This window comes from Lissotriton helveticus, chromosome 9, assembly GCF_964261635.1.
Source record: "Lissotriton helveticus chromosome 9, aLisHel1.1, whole genome shotgun sequence".
Classification (NCBI taxonomy): Eukaryota; Metazoa; Chordata; class Amphibia; order Caudata; family Salamandridae; genus Lissotriton; species Lissotriton helveticus.
In genome coordinates, this window is record NC_136070.1 from 690,413,336 (window position 1) to 690,432,039 (window position 18,704).

The following is an 18,704-nucleotide window of genomic DNA, read 5'->3' on the forward strand; positions in this document are numbered from 1 at the left end:
CCTCCAGGCCACAAAAGTAAATCAACCTTTGGCCAGACGAGTTGAGAGGTTTGACCTTGAATCTGAGATTGGCAGCATGGCACGGGTGACCACAGATATGAAGCGACCGCTATATATTCAATGGAACAGACAACTGTTTTTAACATTTTCTTTTCTCTTTGTTCTTTTTCATGCATGCTGCTTTGTTCTGAGAAGAAATGGCTGAATATGTGTCTTCAAAGGGTCCTATAACAGTTACTATTAATATAAAGGCGCTGAAGGTAAGAGCTCCAAGATCCCTCAACTTCCTTCTTGTTACATGTGGTTAAAGGAAGCTGAAGGGTAAATGTTTTATGTAAAAAGTGCTCTGGCTAAAGTTTTTGTGGGTATTTGATGCCGAATGCTTGTGTTGCCAAATGCCAACGCTTGATTTTATCTAATGCCTCCTTGTTCCCCCACCCTATGCACTTACAGTCTCTCAGCCACACTCTCGCAGGTTCTTTTTTAACCATGCCATTTCTCTTTTTTAATGTTTTCCTTCTTCTTTCTCACTTTTCTTTGTCTTGCTGTTGGTCAAAGTCAGATCATGAAAAATGCATCTTAAGTCCCCAAAATTGAGCGCTGATGCCTACCACAGGCAACCACCAGCACACATTAGGCACACGGCAGGTTGCAGCTGCCATCCTGGTCGTCAAATCTTGGCAGAGCTTTGCCAAACAATATTGTACTGTTTAGCTCCCTCCCAGACCTATGTTTAGGCCACAAAAGCCCTTCTCTGTGGAGGAGTCAGAGGCTACACAGTTTGTTATACATGGTAGCCACAGTGATTGTTTTTTGTGGGAGGAGCTCCAACCATGGCGCCTTGTGGATCTTGGTGTGCTTAGGAGGGTATAGGTTCCATTAAGCTGGACTTGACAGGTTGGTTCTGATAGCGCAGGAGCCCTTTGTCGCACTCATCACTTTGTTGCACTCTTCAGGGGCTCCATCGCCCATCAGGCTTCGGGCGGGTGCCACCAACACAACTGACTCGCGCCAGGAAGCGCATAAAGGATGCTCTGGGCTCACGCAGCGCGGGAGCCCTCATCGCACTGAGCACTTTCCTGCACCCTTCAGGGACTCCATCCCCCATTAGGTTTCGCAGCAGGTGCCGCCAACGCGACTGACTCGCGCCAGGAGGGGCATAAAGGCTGCTCGGGGCTCCCGCAGCACGGGCCACGCGTGGGCGTGCCCGGGCACAGCCCAGGCCAAGGGTGGGCCCGTCAGCGCCAGGAAGAGGTGGGGCGGGGCCACCCACCTTGGTCGTTGCTGGCAGTTGTTTGGAGCAGGTTGATTTCACCATACGAAAGCTGTTACTGAGTGCTCTGGACTGTCTCCTGTGGGAGAAAGGTACTGTAATAACTTTTTGACATAGGCCTCCTTGACTTTGTTTCTGTCTGCCATTGCACTTCCCAACTATAATCCCAAACTACTATGGGACATTGTCACTCATTTAACTTGTGTGTGGGCTTTGAGTGGGTGGTTGTGTGTTCCTTAAGGTCAGTTTTCCCTAGGGCTCCAGGGCTGCATAGAGGGCACACCGAGAGATGGGGAAAAGAAAAGGTCAGGATAGGGCTCATGGCATGGACCATAAAAAAAACAGATTTGAGGTCCTTGTAAATGAAGAGATTGGGGTGTTGGGGTGGAAAAGATCTCCATGAGGAGATCCGTAAACCTCCTGCAAGTGAGATACAGGCCCTTGATGCATTGAGTCCTTAAGAGATGAGGTTGTAGCACTGAGAATGGAGGTTGCTAGTTTAACATAGAGGGTAAACTGCAAGAAGGTTGCTTCAATAGAGGCCCCCTAAGCTTTCCTGTTCACTGTCGCAAAGGGAAGTGAAGATAAGTGTCTGGGACTCTGCAGGTCGGGTGATGATTATCCAGCACTTAGTGCTGCCATCACTAGGCCCACACCACTACCACCTTCCCGTTCAAGTTGTCACTGCACTAGTGACCCGTATATTAAATCGTCAGAATACCTGCGAAGCGTTGGCCAAGGTAGGGAAGGGCAAAGGATCACAGATAGAGGTGAGGTATATTAAATCGTCAGAATACCTGCGAGGTGTTGGCCAAGGTAGGGGAGGGGGAAGGATCACAGATAGAGGTGAGGTTATTTTGGATGAAGGGTGCCTCTCCAAGTTAGACCAGGGAGGTTACGTGGAAAGTGGGTAGTGAGGGATGATGTCTACACTTGATCCCTTGATCAGGGCAATCAAGCAGTGGTATAGCTCACGGAGGTTCCTAAACTCTCCAAGGTTGGGTAGCAAGACCAGGACTCAATAAAAAACAAGGTCATTCACTGGTTCAGGTCTACTCGACACTGCTACTCAATTATTAGAGACAATATTAAGCATGTAGAAAGACTACCCCTTCCAGGGTCATCATGGGATATGATCCAATTTTGTTTTTTTGATAAGGATACGGTTGTTGGAATATTGTCTATTGACTCCCGCACCATTCCCTCAGTGAATTCCTCCATCTCCATTAGATATAGACCCCCCCCCAGCCAGGCTAGACTCAGTGCTCTCCCCAGACTCATCATGTAGCACAGTTGATCTGAGAGGGCAAAGATGACTTAAGGCTGATGCTCTGAGGTCTCTAGATAAAATCCAAGGGTCTCATGGGCCATCCTCGAACTCACTCCAGTCGGAAGTCCCTTCCCCTTCAGGGTTGGCATCTAATTCTGTAGATTATTGTGAGACAACTGTTGTGGGCACAAGGAGGGGTATGGTTCCCATCGCTCTCAATACTGTGGAAAGGGGGAATCCATGGATCGCTGTAGTGACCCCAGCCTCTGTAGATCTTGTGATCGTTATCTAAGGTTCCTTGTATGGAATGTGGCAGGGATTTCCAAGCTATTAGCCGACCCAGAATGGTGTACCTTTGTGGACTCCCAGGATGTGATTTTATTTCAGGAAACTTGGAGCCTGTGCACCCCCCAGAGAAGTTGATTTTCTGCTTATGTCATTAATGCCACTAGGAAAGAGATGGGCAGACCCTCTGGAGGTTTAGCAGTCTGGGTCAAAACTGCACTAGGGTCCAAAGTCACGCTCCTCCATAACGAATCTCAAGATATTTTAGCATTAGAGCTGGTACTTTAGAGTGGATGGAAAATCAGGATTTTTAATGTATACAGTAGAGTGGTGAAGGGCTCTGAGGAAACCAACACGATCCACATCCTAGACCACGCCCTGTCCAAACTCTCAGACAACGTTCCCATGTTAGTAGCAGCTGACGTCAACTGCACCTTTGAACTTCTCGCCCTCACCCCGCCAGATCTGACTGAGGAGTGAGACTGTGAGTGGCAAATCCCACAGTTAGACCTTCCCACAGCTAGGTGGACAAAGGGAGGAGGCCAGGTGCAATACAATTGTGTGTCTTTTGGTTTGGGCCCTTACTTTGCAGCAGGACCTGAGAGCTACTAGCGGGAGAACGACCTCTGACCCAAATGGAGATTTCACCTGCAATAGAACTGTCAATGCTAGCAGAATCGATGATTGTCTGGTTGCCCTCAAACTTTGTCCCCTAGTCCATGACGTGGCAGTGATAGTGGCCATAATGCCCTTGTTCTTTTCCTTACTAAGCAGGGAATTCCGGAACCTGACTCAACGGGTAGACCTGATTTGGGTGCCCTATCCATTACGAACAATCAGAGATTAATCAGATGGGACTTGGTGGAGGAACATTCAGGAGTTCTTGATGCAGTCAAAGGCAAAGTTTGCCTGGAACTAGCAGAACTGGCCAAATACCCCACAAATGTTGTAATGAAGATCTTGGGTTCCCGCCATGAGTTGTTATGTAATGAGATTAGGGGCGTGGTAAGTGAACCGCGTAAGGTGAAAACAAAAGCGGCTAATTGTACAAATTCGATGTGTGCTTCCCAGGTTGCTTGGTACAATCAGGACTGTAGGGAAGCAAAGGGGGCGCTTGTACGTGCAGTAAAATCAAAAGCACGCCCAACGGTAGTGGCATGTAGATTTAAGTACAGGCAGGTAATGGGGACAGCCAAGAAGATTGGGGAAGGCTCCCTGTGGTCCTCTCTAAAGAGGGCGTTGACAGCTAAATGTCCTAAGACTTTATGGAGCAAAGCAGCGTATTGGCTCAAGGGTAGCAAGCCGGCTCTGGAATTCACAGTCCAGCCAGAGGAGTGGGTTTCTCACTACGGATCCCTTTATGAATCAGGCACCACAGAAATGGAAAAAGTTAGTGACAGGAGAGGGGAGGTCCCGAAAGGGGAAAGTGAAGCTCTGTTTTTTTCCATTGAAAAAACTCTCGCTCGTGTGTTCCAGCCCGTGCCCTTGGCCCTGATAGAATCCCAAAAGATCTGTATAGAGAGGACATAATCATTTAGGGCTCCAACATAAATTTGCTTACTAACACTATTAAATCTGGTGGCACTATCCCCCCTTCCTGGAAAATAGCTGAAATAATCCCCATCTACAGGAAGGAGGACTGAGCCAAGCCGGCTAGTTAAACACTTCTTTGTATCTATGGGAAGGAAGTTGTCATAAAGGGAGGGAAGCTCTATGTGGCCTTTATTGATTTACGGTCTGCGTTTGACCTAGTCCCCCGACCCAGTCTATGGAGAGTCTTAAAAGAGATGGGTATACTGGGAAATCTTTTAGATATTTTACTTAGATTGCACTCATCCAACACAGCTCAAGTTAGGTGGGGGAAGAACAATCAAGTAACTGAGACCTTCCTAGTTCAACGTGAAATGAGACAGGGATGTGTGTTAGCTCCCACACTTTTTACTCTTTTTATCAATGGGGTGGCTGATTTTTTTTATATTGAGATGGGTGTAATGCCCCCAAAATTGGCGTAAGAAGAGCACCTGCCCTTCTCTTTGCCGATGACATTCTCCTTATTTCAAAATCCACGCAAGGTCTCCAACAACTTCTGAATGATTTCACTCGGTTCTGCAACAAGCGGGGTCTGGTATTAAATGAGGCCAAAACAAAATATATGATTTTTACTAGAGGAACTGCCAAACCATCCACAAGACCTGCGCTTGTTGGAAGCAGCCATTTTGAGCAAGTTGATGTTTTTGATTATCTAGGTATCTGCCTGACTCCAAACACACACTGGGCTCCCCACATTGAGAAAGTGAAACTGTTACTAACTCAGCAGACAACTCACATTGGTAAAATCCATAGAAAAACACTGTCTAGGCAAGTGGCACCGGCTCTGGAAATCTACAACATTAAGGTTCTAGGGGGGCCCTCTATGGAGCAGAACTGTGGGGTACTGGCAATACAAATTGTTTGTCTAGTATATAAAATCGTTTTCTTAGATCCCGGTTAGACCTACCTTCCAGTACCCCTCTGACTCCTCTTTATTTGGATTTTGCCCATAGACAGCTGGCCCATAAAATAGCCTATAAATTACTTATATTTTTGTATCGTCTGTTGAGGAACCTACCTCCTACCGGGAGGCTTTGTCTGGTCTTTTGAAATGTTCCCAGGTTACCTCGATTCCATGGTTCAGCTCATTGAGGAATTTATTGTGGAGGCTTGGGATGGAGGCGTTCTGGTGCAATCCGTAAAGTATGGCTCCTATTCTGAGGGCCAGGGTTAAAGCAGTGTTCTGCGAATCAATACCCGAAAAGGAGCAGGCAAAATCAGAGGGTAATTTGACCCAAGAGTTCCTTAATTTCAAATTTGTTTCTCGCTTTGTGGACACCATCGACGAGATTGTACCCCCTCTGGCACGAAACCTTTTTTTACAGTTCCGTTACAAGACTCTGCCCACTAAACTGTTTTGTTTTAAGTGGAGCTGTAATGCTTTTAATGATAACCTTGCTCCCTCATGCAAAGTCAGTCCAGAATCTTTTGTGCATTTACTATTTTTTTGTCTAAACTACATAGGAAAAAGTGGATAATTCCTTTATGTAGATTGGTTGGTTCCGGCTATTACCTAGAGATGTTGAGAATCTTGTATACTGATACACGCAGGGTAGTAGTTTTTGGCCTGGCACTTTGATTAAGCGTACTAAATGTATTGTATGACGTACTGTTTTTTCCACTTGTTTTTACTCCCTTTGTTTTTAAACTATTTTATCGCACCAATGTCTTTAAAAAAAAAAAGAAAATCAAGAAACAGTGTTTTATATTGTGTTTTTATTCCTCTTGTACTGTGTACTTTTTAAGATCTCTGTGATTAAAATAAAGTTAAATATGATGATGGTTCTGATAGGTCCTACTGTGCCCTGGGTGTATTACTGTGAGGCTTCTGTACAAAAGGCAGTCATAAGCAAGAAGCAGCCAGGTTCCATTTCTGGAAAACCGCATTTTATGAAATTCCGAGTAAGAAATGTTATGTTACAGTAGGTAGGCATCAGCGCTCAATTTTTGGGGACTTATGATTTATTTTTCATAATTGGACTTGACCAACTACAAGAGAAAGAAATGTCAAAAAATTAGAAAGAAGAAGAGCTAAACTACATGTCCAAAGACGTACTGTTCCAGAACCTGTCGGCCAAGGTCATCTATATAATGGGCTGGAGTGCAGCACCACCCCTCTTTGCTGAGACAAGTGAAATGTCCGGGAAAGAAGAAGAAGGGACTGTATGTATGTATGTATTGCGACTTATATAGCGCACGTATCACCCGAAGGCATCAAGGCGCTTGCCTTGGGAATCCCCAGGGTGAAAGAGCCGTAGTGGAGATTAAGCAACTATTGCCCAGAGTTGCAGCATGGGACCCCATGATTAGAATAGGCACCTTGGCGAGAATTATCGAGTCCGTGGACATTTTGGGCTCAGGACCCTGCCGCGTCGGGAATTGAACCCTGGTCCCGGGCCAGACCTCTGCATCAGGGTCTGCCGCTCTAATCAGTGAGCCACACTCCTCCACCAGATTGCACCAGATTTGAATGTCTGAAAGGCAGGAGACTATATGGTTCAACCAGAGTTATTAGCAACAGTTGTAAGAGTGACATTTGTGAATTGCGCAGGGAAGGAGTAGAGCTAATGAGATACACACTCCATTTGAGTATCTCAACCAAGTGAGAGGTGACCCCATTGGCCCATCTAAGAAACAGATAAGTGTCTCGCTGTTCACTGCAAGCTTCTCTGCAGTCTAAACACCCCGTTCCTGTATATAGACAAAAAGCCCTTCTTAACGAATATCCATTCCTGAGGGTTCTCTGCCCAGAAGTTGAAATTCCAGGAATGCTTACAGGGACACTTTCCTGTCTGGTAACCACAACTCCAAAGCCAGAAGACAAAAGTGAGGACAGTGAATAAAATTATGTTTGTAGATGTAAAATATAGCAGTCGTCTCTAAAGCCAGCAAAACTACACTCAACCAAAGGGATGAAGGCCTTCAGAGCTAGTTGGATGGCTGTCAACTATAAGATACTGATATGAAAGGCCCAGCCTTCTAGTGACCAGGGACTATGCATTGTGAAGCTTCTAATTACAGTTCCGAATCGATGTTGAGGCAAGTTTGTTGAGACTGAAATTGTTGGGCCAAAGCAGTGGACGTGGGTTTTAAGAAAAAAACTCTCCTGGACCAACAAATTACAAATCCTGAATTACTACCTAGAAAACAGTAATTACTCAGGAATCGAGATTTATTTCTTGGTCCAAGTGCTTTGCTAGATTAAGCTGGTATAACATATTTCTACTCTGGCGAGAAAACCCTTGGACTCAAAAGGTCAAAAAGCCAACCATCCTTTAAAAAGACCATCTGGTTAAAAGGTGGCACTAGAAGTGAGAAAAGGTATTGCATAGAGCCAGGGTCCTGTTATGAGGAGACAAGACCTATTAAGAGGAGGCATCCTGGATTGCCCCTTTGGACAGCATCCATGAGAATTAATCCTTCTTCACTATCTGCTCCATGTCCGACGGTACGGATGTTACTATCCTCAGGGAGTAATGTGCAAATTGAGATGAAGAATCTCTCCATTCTTTCTCAAACCAGACCTGTCAACTGTGCTCTCCCTGAGGAATTGTCTCTGGATCGTCCTCCAATCCCGAAGCCCGTGACCCCCTTCGGCACCAGTCCCGGTGTTTTCCGACTTCCCTACACCTGATGCGGATCCTGCAGTGTTTCTCAACACCTTGGCTGCTAGGGAGATTATCCTGCTGTGCTGACCATCTTGGACTCCCATTGTTCATGACGAGCTCAGCTCGTCATGAGCACACGAGCAGTGTACTGCATGACGAGCTGAGCTCGTCATGAGCATGGAAGGGGTTAATGCCATGTATGCCATCTTCACAAAGGCATCTACACCATGAGGTGCCCCTTTGGGCCAAATGGAGTGAAAAGCTTCCCACTCTTCATGCCCATTGGGGGCCTTTTTTTCTGAGCCACTGCCAACACCATGCTGCTTGAACCCTGCCCCTCACGGCGCTGATACCTCTTCCACCACCTCCTCCGGCTCCAGATATGGATTCACTGTCTCCGCAATCTGATGTCAAACTGCGAGTTCATTCTTGTAGAGAGGCCCAGAGGATTCTGGAAGCGGAGGCTTACAGAGCTTGCCTCAATTAAATCTTCGGCACTGATTCAGAACAGATTCAGACCTGATTCAGCCCTATTTTAAGGACAACCCCAACCAAGACCCCCCTGGATTTTCAAGGACTGTCCTCTGCAAGCAGGTTGGACACCCCGCCTGAACTGACAATGGACTATCCCACAGGCCCCCCTCACTAGAGATTGTCACCTTTCACAAAGTGATGCTGAAGCCTGCTGAGGTGTTGGACCTGAAATTGCGAGCCACGAGACAAAAACAAGGTACTTCTTCCTTAGGTGACTTCAGCTGAGCCACTTCTCTTGTTTAACAATGCTGTGTTGGACTCAGTACTAGCAGCATGAGAAAAACTCTCCTTATTGCCAGCAGTGAATCGCCTTGTGGCCTGTCTGTATCGTTTGGGATCTAGCGACCCAGCCTTCTTGACTTCCCATCGATCCCTGGAAAGCCTGGTCATACAAGCGTCCTGTTCAAGGGCACAATGTGGTGGCACTTTTCCGACAGTTCCTTCTGACAGGGAATCAGAATGAATGGAGACTTGAGGGTAGAAAGTCTTTTCAACATCGAGCATGGTCCTCAAATCCCTAAATGATAATTGCCTGTTCACTACAATCATGCATTGACTCCCTCATGTACTGTGTGACATGAAGGAACACTTTCCAGGTAGTAATAGCTGATGGCCAGAATGCTTCATGGCACATCATAAAATCTGGACTGGATACCACAGTTTCAGTTGCCAGAGAAATGGGCACTCATGTTAGTGCGACGACATGCTTGTCTCCGGACATAGAATTTCTCTTTCGATGTCCAAGCCAGTCTCACAAATCTTCCTTTTGACTGTGTTTGACTCTTTGGTGATAAAGTCAACACTGCACTGGAGAGGTTAAAGACCTGCAAGGCCACTGCACGATCCTTAGGCTTGCAGTCTCCGCCTGCTAGGGGCTACAGAAACGTTCGTAGTTTTCAAAGCTTTGCAAGAGAATTCTCCTTTTGTCCTGCATGTACCCACCGTCGCTCCTGCAGCAGCAACTGCAGCAGAACTCGCTTGTCAGGGCAAAAAGTTGAGGATCTACCCTGAAATCCTCCTCCTCTTCCTCCCCAATGCCACAAAGAGAACAGGCCTAGTTCACTCAACTCCACACGAAGCCGATGGGAGGAAAGGTGTCCCATTTTCTGCAGGTCTGGAAGACCTCCACTTCGAGCAAAGGGTCTTACAAATTGTAGAAAAGGGGTACTCCTCCCTGTCCTACAGGTTCCTTGTACCATTCCTCCTCCCCACCTCATCTTCCCATTGTCCCTGAACATTCTGCAACAGGAGGTGGCAGCTCTTCCCCTCAAAGGAGCAGTGGAATTAGTGCCAGTGATGGAAAAGAGCCATGGTTGTTAGGCATGTTACTTCCTGGTGCCCAAGAAGGATGGCGCCTCCCCCCCCCCCCCAATCCTGGATCTCAGGAGCCTGAACTTCTTCCTCAAGAAGGAAAAGTTCAAGATACTGACCATGGGCATCATCGTCAACCCCCAGCTTTAGCAGCTACAGTGGGGGTGGGGTTTCGTTGGGATTCTTCCGTTTGCAACTCGGCATAGAAACGCTCATAATTAACTCGAAAGGGTGGGAAGGTGAGAAATGGAAAGAATGGATGGATTGAGTGGGTTACTGGAGGGGTGGATGGATAGAGGCATGGATGGATGAATGAGTGAAAGGATGGATGTAAGAATGAATGATTGAAAGGGAGGATGGATGTGTGGATGGTTGGGTGATGAGCGAGGATGGATGAGTGAGTGAAAGGATGGACTTGGTGAAAGAGTAAATGGATAGATGGATGGATGGATTGACTGGATGGACGGGTTGAAATGGTGGATGGATGAGTGAAAGTATGGATGGATGAATGAAAGGAGTGATGTAAGGACGGAGGAATGAAAGAATGTATGAATGAGTGAAAGGGAGGGTAAATGGATGGATACAAGGGTGGACGGATGGTTGTGGGGAGAGTGAATGGATGGATGAGTGAAAGGTTAAATGTATGTATGTGTGAGTAAAATGGATGGCTGGGTGAATGAAAAGATGGATGAACAGATGTATGGCTGAGTGAATTTAAGGATGGATGGGTGAAAGGGAGGAAGGATAGATGGATAAATAAGTAAAAGGGCAAATGGCTGGATGGATGAGTGAAAGGGTAAATTTATGTATGTGTGAGTAAAATGGGAGAGTGAAAAGGTGGATGGATGGATGTATGGCTGAATTAATTGAAGGATGGATGTAAGGATGGATGAGTGAAGGGGAGGAAGGATAGATGGATGGGTGAGTGAAAGGGCGAATGGTTGGATGGATGAGTGAAAAGGTGGATGGATGATTAGAGAAAGGATGGATGAGTGAGTGAAATGACGGATCAATGAGTAAAATGGTAAATGGATGGGTGGACTAAGTGAAAGGATTGTAGTGTAGTTCCTATATTCCCAATAGGCTCTGCGCATTGGAATAACATAAACAATAGTTTAGACGTAGGACTTAGGTCGACTAGGTCTCTATTGAATATGTTAGACTTAATTATGAATGCCAGCTAGCTCAGAGGTCACTAGAAACTTTCTCGAGTACACAAGAAGGGATTAGTTTCTGACAACCGCATAAACATGACAACTTTGCTCCCTCCAGAATAAGGAATATACCTCCAGAGTCGCGGAAACAATAGATAGCTATTTTACTCAGTCAATCGTGCATGCTTAGTTTCACCAGAAGTGCAGAGAGACAGAGAGACGGGCGTGTTCAATAAAAGAGGTTATTTATTTAACAGTCTTCTTTCTCATGCAAGAGAAGTGAGTTGCTACAATTGCAATACTTGTCATAAAGTAAAGTGCTTACAGTAAAAGGAGTATTACGAAATAATATTGTAAAAGCATGGTATGGTTTCTAAGCCAAACGGTGTTTAAAATAGATAAAATATATACAATGATAAAATCATGACTAAACGTACTCAACTGGTGCTTCTAAGATACGCCTACCCCGGTGTACCTAACCTAAGCCTAGTACATGGGAAGGAGTAAGTGAGCTGCAGTTTGAGTTAAGGTATTTTCTGCCAAGAATCTGAATCAAGAATTCTCTATGGGTCTAATCAGCTCCGTACCTTGGTTATAGAATGAAGGAGGTCTTGTATCAGGACTCGATCTCCCAGCAATCCGCAAGGGTGACAGGGATACACTGGAGCTGGATTTCTCGGCAGGAGAAAAGACAGCGTCTCTCTCAGTGCGACAATGGGAGGGTCGGCTTCCTTCGGCACTCGCTACAGCAGGGTGTCGGGCAAGTAGATAGCCGATCTGCTCCAAACCACCATGTGTCTTGCTAGGGCAGATGCTGGTATATTTATACCTGGAAGGTGCCGAGTTTGACGTAAGGTTGGACATAAGACGTCACTAAGAACTCGCAGTTCTTTCAGGACTCCAGGAGTTCTAGGACAAATCAATACAGAAGCAGGGGGAATTCCCGGGCTGCTGGAGGCTTGGTTTGTTTAAGAACGCGTTGTGCTTTCTAGGAGTCTATGGGAGTAGCCTTGCCGTATTTGGACTGCAATGGCTATGACTTAATACGGGTATGATTCTTATGCCTTTATAAGGAAATGATTTGATATAACCACATAAGGGCATAAATCAGGAATATTTAAAGAGGGTCCTAGATACGTTTACAACAGGATGATCGATGAGTAAATGGATGGATGAGTGAAAGGATGGATGTATGGATGGAAAGAGTGAAAGAGTTGATGGGTGAGTGAAAGGGAGGGTAGATGGATGACTGGATGAAAGGATGGACAGATGGATGAGTGAAAGGGTGAATAGATGGATGAATGAGTGATAGACTGGATGGATTGATAAGTGAGTGAAAGGATGGATGGAGGAGTGAAAGGGTAGATGGATGGAAGGTAGATGGATGAGTGAAAGGATGAATGACTGAGTGAAAAGATGAATATGTTTCATAGATAGGTTTGAAGATAGATGGATAGGTTTGGATATGAATGGGCGAACGGATGGACGGAATGGTGACAGACTGAATGTTGAATGAAAGACTGATTGGATGACAATGCAAATGTGAAGTGGTGGATGTCAGCAGGTGGATGGAGGATGAAAAGGTGAATGGATAGATCATTGAATGGAAGAGACCACCAAGCTCATCTGGAGAGGGTTGCAATGACTTTCTTTGCTTGCTTGGTGCCATAAGAGCTTTGGTATAAAGTGTGGGCTACTGGCGTTGGAGCTTGAAGACTGGAAGATGTACCTAGAATTGCAGGATGGGTACTTCCACAACTTCATATTTGTTGTGGGCTCTGTACACTGCCAATTTGCTGTACTTCCCTTTGGTTTGATGTTGGCACCTTCTCAAAGATGATGACTGTGGTGGTGGCTCATCACATATGGTCAGACATCACCCTCTTTCAATGCCTGGACAACTGGCTCCCCTGAAAGCCAGTTCTCCACAGTTGGTGTTGCGCCATCAGCAGTCAACAGCATCTCTGCTGTTCAACCTGGGCTTTACGATCAAAGAGCCCAAATCTCATCTGTGCCCCTCCCAACAAATCCAGTTCATAGGGTCAGTAGTGGACACCAACCTTCTGCGTACCTTTCCACCTTTGCAGAGAGTCCAAGACATCCTGGAAATTATTCCTTTCTTCCAACCAGGCGCAGCAATCCCATTCTTGAGAGTTATGTGATTCCTAGCTCTGCTGGCTTCCTGCATTTTCCAAGTCACACGTGCACATTGGTACATGAAGACCCTGCAGTGGCTTATCTGCAAGCAGTGGCTATTATATGGGGGGATCTAGCAGACTCCATTGTGATCTCCCCCAGCGCTGCGGCAGAAGTGGCTTGGTCTGGGAACAAGGTGAACCTGATGTACAGGATGGCCTTCACTCCTTTGCCAGCTGTGGCTACGGTAGTGACAAATGCCTCTACCCTGGGGTGTGGTGCTCATCTGGAGGATCTGGAAATCAGAAGACTCTGGTCTCCAGAAGAGCATGTGCTTCACATCAATCTGCTTGAATAGCGGGCAGTTTGGCTGGCGCCCAGGGCCTCCCTGTAAAGATCCAATTTCCAGTCAATTTGATGAAGATCAAATAACTTTATTTGGGAATCAAGGCAGATACCTCCAGCACAGCTTCACAGCTCAAAGATCAACTCCTATAATCAAAAGCTAACATTCTATCCTAGCAACATAGCTAACATTCTAATGATGACATGCAGATGCACTCAACTCTACACATCTCCCTACTTAACATACACTAAATAAATTATACATTTTTTTTCTTCATATAAATCATATTTAAGGAATATAATAAATTTCTATTTTTTATATTCAAAAGACATCAATCTTCAGAAACATGAACCGGAGCACGGCATTTGCATATGTTTCCAGTACTCCAAGCTGATCCATCGGATAGGATAACAACATTTCTTTTTATAGACTTCACTTGAATCGATGCAGAAAATTTGCTGTCACCCTTTGTAGTTACACCACCACGTTTTATGGTCACCCAATCACCAATCTCAAATTTAATATCTTTCACACTCTTCCTATCATTATAATATCTAGTAGATTCAGCTTGCATTTTAACTACTTTATCTACCACAGCAGTTCTGTCCACCCACACACAATCTTTCACTTTCAACCAACCAGGACCCTCTTTGACACCAGGTTCACGTCCCTTTAAAGATATAAATGGAGAAACCCCTGTTATTGAATGCGGTGTAATCCTGTAAGACCACACCAATATTTTTTATTCTTCATGCCAAGACAATCCATTAGACAGGGACAACTGAATATTGTTCATAATCAATCGGTTAATTCGTTCGACTAAACCATTATCGTGTGGCCTAAATAGAGCAACCCTCTCATGAATGATCCCAAATTTAGAAAGAAATTCCTGCATTTGTTTCGACACCAATTGCACACCATTATATGACACTAGTGTCTTGGGTATCCCTTCATTCATAAACACCCTTTCCATAAAATCAACAACTCTTTGAGTATTTATAAATTCTGTGCTTTCCACCACAAACCATTTAGAATGGTAGTCAACACTGACCATCAAAAACTTGCTACGAGTACCAAGCTTGACAATTGGCCCAAGAAAATCAATCGCCACTCTTTTGCATGGACGTTTGGGAAACGTTGTAGACACCAATGAAGGCTGCCTTACAACTTTAGTTTTATCCGCTTGAGCACAAGCGTAACACTCTCTTACTGCATCCTTAAATCTTTCTATCCATTCCAGGCCACCAATACGATTGTCGGACCCCTCTCTTAGTCATATTCCTGCCTAAGTGTCCCTCGTGAGCAATATTTATAATTTTCCCTCTCAGACTTGCTGGTGGTACAAATTGATATCTCCTCAATGGTTGTATGTTCTTACAACGAACTCCGTTGTAACGCATGCCTTTACCACGCATGCGTTACAACGAAATGCTATTTTCACGCATATCCGTCTCCACGTAATTTTCCGTAATGACGTCATACGTAATTTAAAAAAACGGCCGTTTCCTTCCTCTACGACGCCGAATGCCTGCACATATCGAGTAAAGGTTAGTGCTTTTTTTGGGGGGGGAACCCCCCCCCCTTTTTTAATTGTACCCTTTACCACACATGCCTTTACTACGTACCTCGTAGTAAAAGTATGCGTGGTAAAGGCTTTCGTTGTAACCACGCATGCGTTGTAATGCATGCGTGGTTAAAGATTTTGTTGAAACGGCCGCGTTGTTGTGGCCGTTTCCCCTCCTCAATAGTTTTCCTTCACTTACACTCAGTTCAGCCTCAACATGTTAGAAACGTCTGAATCTTACATCTTCAATAATGTTTTGATGCCACCCATGAGAAACACAAGCAATCACTTATTGTAAAAGTTCATCATTTGACATTGCATTTGTCCATTCCTCCTTGCTAAAAGCATGTTCAACTCCTTTAACATCATGTATTACATCAATCATGTCGTCATATTATTTTCCACACCCTCAACTGGCATTCTAGATAAATAGTCTGCTCCTACATCCCTGAGACCCTTAACATATTCAACAACAAAATAGAAATCAAGTACAGACAAGATCCACCTTGAAATCCTAGGGGTAATATTTCCTTCCAATCCTCTGCCTCCTTTGAAAAGATGAACTAACGGTTTATGATCAGTTCGCACATGAAAAGGAAGAACCCATACAAAGTACTTAAAGTGCCTAATCCCCCAACAACACGCTAAGGCCTCCCTCTCTATCACAGAATATGATAGTTCCGCATCTCGCAATCTTCTGGAAGCAAATCTAATGATCTTTTCCTCACCATTACTCAACTGACACAAAACAGCTCCAACCCCTACTGCACTTGCATCAGTAGTAACAAAAGTCTTCTCCTTAACATTAAAATGCCTAAGAGTAGAAGCACTAATGATGTTTCTTTTAATGTTCTTAAATGCCTTGTCACAACTCTCATAACACCTTTCTTCATCTGCAGTCTCAGTGGTTCAACAATTTCTGTCCCATTCTCGTCGCCAATGTAAAGATCCAATTTCCAGTCAATTTGATGAAGATCAAATAGCTTTATTTATACCTCCAGCACAGCTTCACAGCTCAAAGATCAACTCCTATAATCAAAAGCTAACATTCTATCCTAGCAACATAGCTAACATTCTAATGATGACATGCAGATGCACTCAACTCTACACTCCCTCCCCTCCATTGTCGGTCGGTCCACCCAGAACTTGACGGACAACACAACGGTGATGTGGTCTGTCAACAAGGAACCTTCACCCATAACCTTGGTTCCTTGGGTTCTGAGGAAGTTATGCCAAGACTAGTCTCAGCTTATTCTCATTGCTCCAGATTGGCTGATGTAAAACCCATGAGCATCTCTACGTGTCCCCCCGCTACGCCTTCAATCCAGGCCAGACCTTCTTTCCCAGTCAGGGGGAATGGTTCTGCACTCCAATCTCCGGGACCTCCATCTACATGCTTGGAGATTGAGTGGAGACAACTGAGCCCACTCCAGCTGCCCTGGATGGTGGTGGATGTCATCTTATCTGCACGTCACCCTCCACGAAGTCGTCTATTCCGGCAGATGAGGCAACTTTGTAGCATTGTGTGCAGATAATGGTGTGGATTCCTTGCAGGCTAAGTTATCTCACATGTTGCATTTTGCATTTTACTTGGCTCGGAAGGGATGCACCGTTGGCACTGTGAAGGGTAATTTAGCCACCTTGCCTGGTTTCCTCTGTCACCCGGATCAGCCTTCCCCGTTTGGTCCCCGGTTGTCATGCATTTTCTCAAAGGCCTGACCAGCCTTTTTCCTTCTTGTCCGTTTTTAGTTCCTCTATGGGGATTACATTTGTTTTACATTTTTGATAGGGACTCCGTTTGATCCCCTTCATAGTTGTACTCTTCATATATTAACTGTCAAGACTGTGTTTTGGTTGCAATAATGTCTCCTAGTAGTGTCCGTGAGTTTCAAGCCTTTAGCTGTCAACCTCCGTTCACAACATTTATTCCAGACAAGTTGGTGTCGTGGTACAGGGTTACTTTCCTTCCCAAGGTGGTCATCTCTACCATTTTGCCCAGTCCATCACCCTTCTGATTTTTTACTGTCCCCATCATCCCACAAAAAGGAGAAGCAGTTGCATTGGGATGGTCCTAATTGGGCTGTCAACTTTCTAGAGCACACCAAGGAACACTGTTTAGATGATCAGCTCTTCATCGGCCACAGTGGTGCCAAAATGGGGAAGGCAGTTGAGAAAAGGACACTATTTAGATAGATAATTGCTGCATTAAAACTTGCTACACCTTGGCCAATAAAAAGAGCTGCCTGAAGGGTTCCGTGCTCATTTCATCAGAGCCAAATCTACCACTTCTGCTCTTGGGTGGGGCGTTCCAATAGCAGATACTTGTAAGGCAACAACTTGTGCCTATCAGTGGAGTGGTGTGGCTCACTGGTTAGAGGCGGCAGACCTGTAAGCAGAGAACGGCCCAGGACCAGGTTCAATTCCCGACGCGGCAGGGTCTTGGACCAGGGTCAACGGACTTGATAATTCTCGCCTCAGTGCCTACTCTAACCAGGGAACACACTCGGTAACTCTGGGCATTAAGCTTGCCTCATCTCTACAACGGCCCCTCACAGACGCCGGGGATGCCTGGTTTCACCCTGGAGATACCCAGAAAGGGACCATCTCACAGGGAAAACCAGGACAGGTTCCCCAGCGGTCTACAGCGCCAGGACACTCGGGTAGAGTAACAGTGTGCTTTACAAGAATCCCACATTTACATATTTACATTTACATTTGCACACATTTTCTAAACACTATTGTTTCAACTCTGCAGTGAGGAAAGATGGTCACTTCACTAGGTGTGTCCTACAGGACTTTCCAATATAATCACCCACATATCCTCCTCCTAGATAGGGCATTGCTGAAGAATCTGTTATACAGCTGAGGAAAATGCTGGTCGAAGTATCCATCAGAAGAAAAAGGTACTTACCTGCGGTAACAATCTTTCTGGAAGATACTCTGTCTACCCGCAGTTTCCTCACCAATCCACCCACTTCCCCATTTGATGAATGATCTACACAAACCAGTTAATAAGATCCCCTTATGCATTTTTGGTACTGCAAAAGGGTTTTCACTGATGTCATTCTGCCGTCTTGCCTTGAAGGCTTGGAAAAAATGAATGGTAACGGCATTGGTACGCCAGAGTGGGTGCTGTATGGGCTCGGTGGCATTATCTGATGTCATTTCTGGTTCCAACAAAGTCCACTGCTCTCTACTGGTGACCTTGAAGCATTGAAGTTTCCGAATCCAGTCTGACACCTGGGGCTGTTCTACAAGTGAGGAATCTGCAGGTTAGATGGAGTATCCACCAGAAAGTTAATTACCACAAGTAAATAACTTTTACATATGGGCCAAAGATGAAATGTAAGGTTTGTCATGCAATAGGCATAATATCCTCCTTTGGGTGTCAGTTTGAATGGGTGCTTGGAACCACCGGGAACTTGAGTTACAAAGTTCCTGAGAGAGAGAGAGGCGTTGATGACACGAACATGGAAAGTCAATTTGTGGAATCCATCAAAGCGTGTGAAACAGAGTCTGATTAGGTCAAATGTTTTATCAGAACACAATAACTCATCATGGTTTTATCACTCTGCTTGTTGTATAGCTTCTTGAATTTGAGAAACCTTGACCAAACTTGGAGTATCAGCATAC

At 45.2% G+C, this 18,704-nt stretch overlaps 1 protein-coding gene across 3 annotated transcripts in view; it reads left to right on the forward strand.

The window, feature by feature from the left end:
• Positions 1-18,704, forward strand: part of CTSW (cathepsin W) — a 1,136,802-nt gene that overhangs the window by 1,087,496 nt on the left and 30,602 nt on the right. For all 3 annotated transcript variants that reach the window (XM_078660783.1, XM_078660784.1, XM_078660782.1), the window contains one exon: positions 196-260. In XM_078660783.1, coding sequence (XP_078516909.1) covers positions 196-260 — 65 coding nt within the window. The remainder of the gene's footprint in view (positions 1-195; positions 261-18,704) is intronic.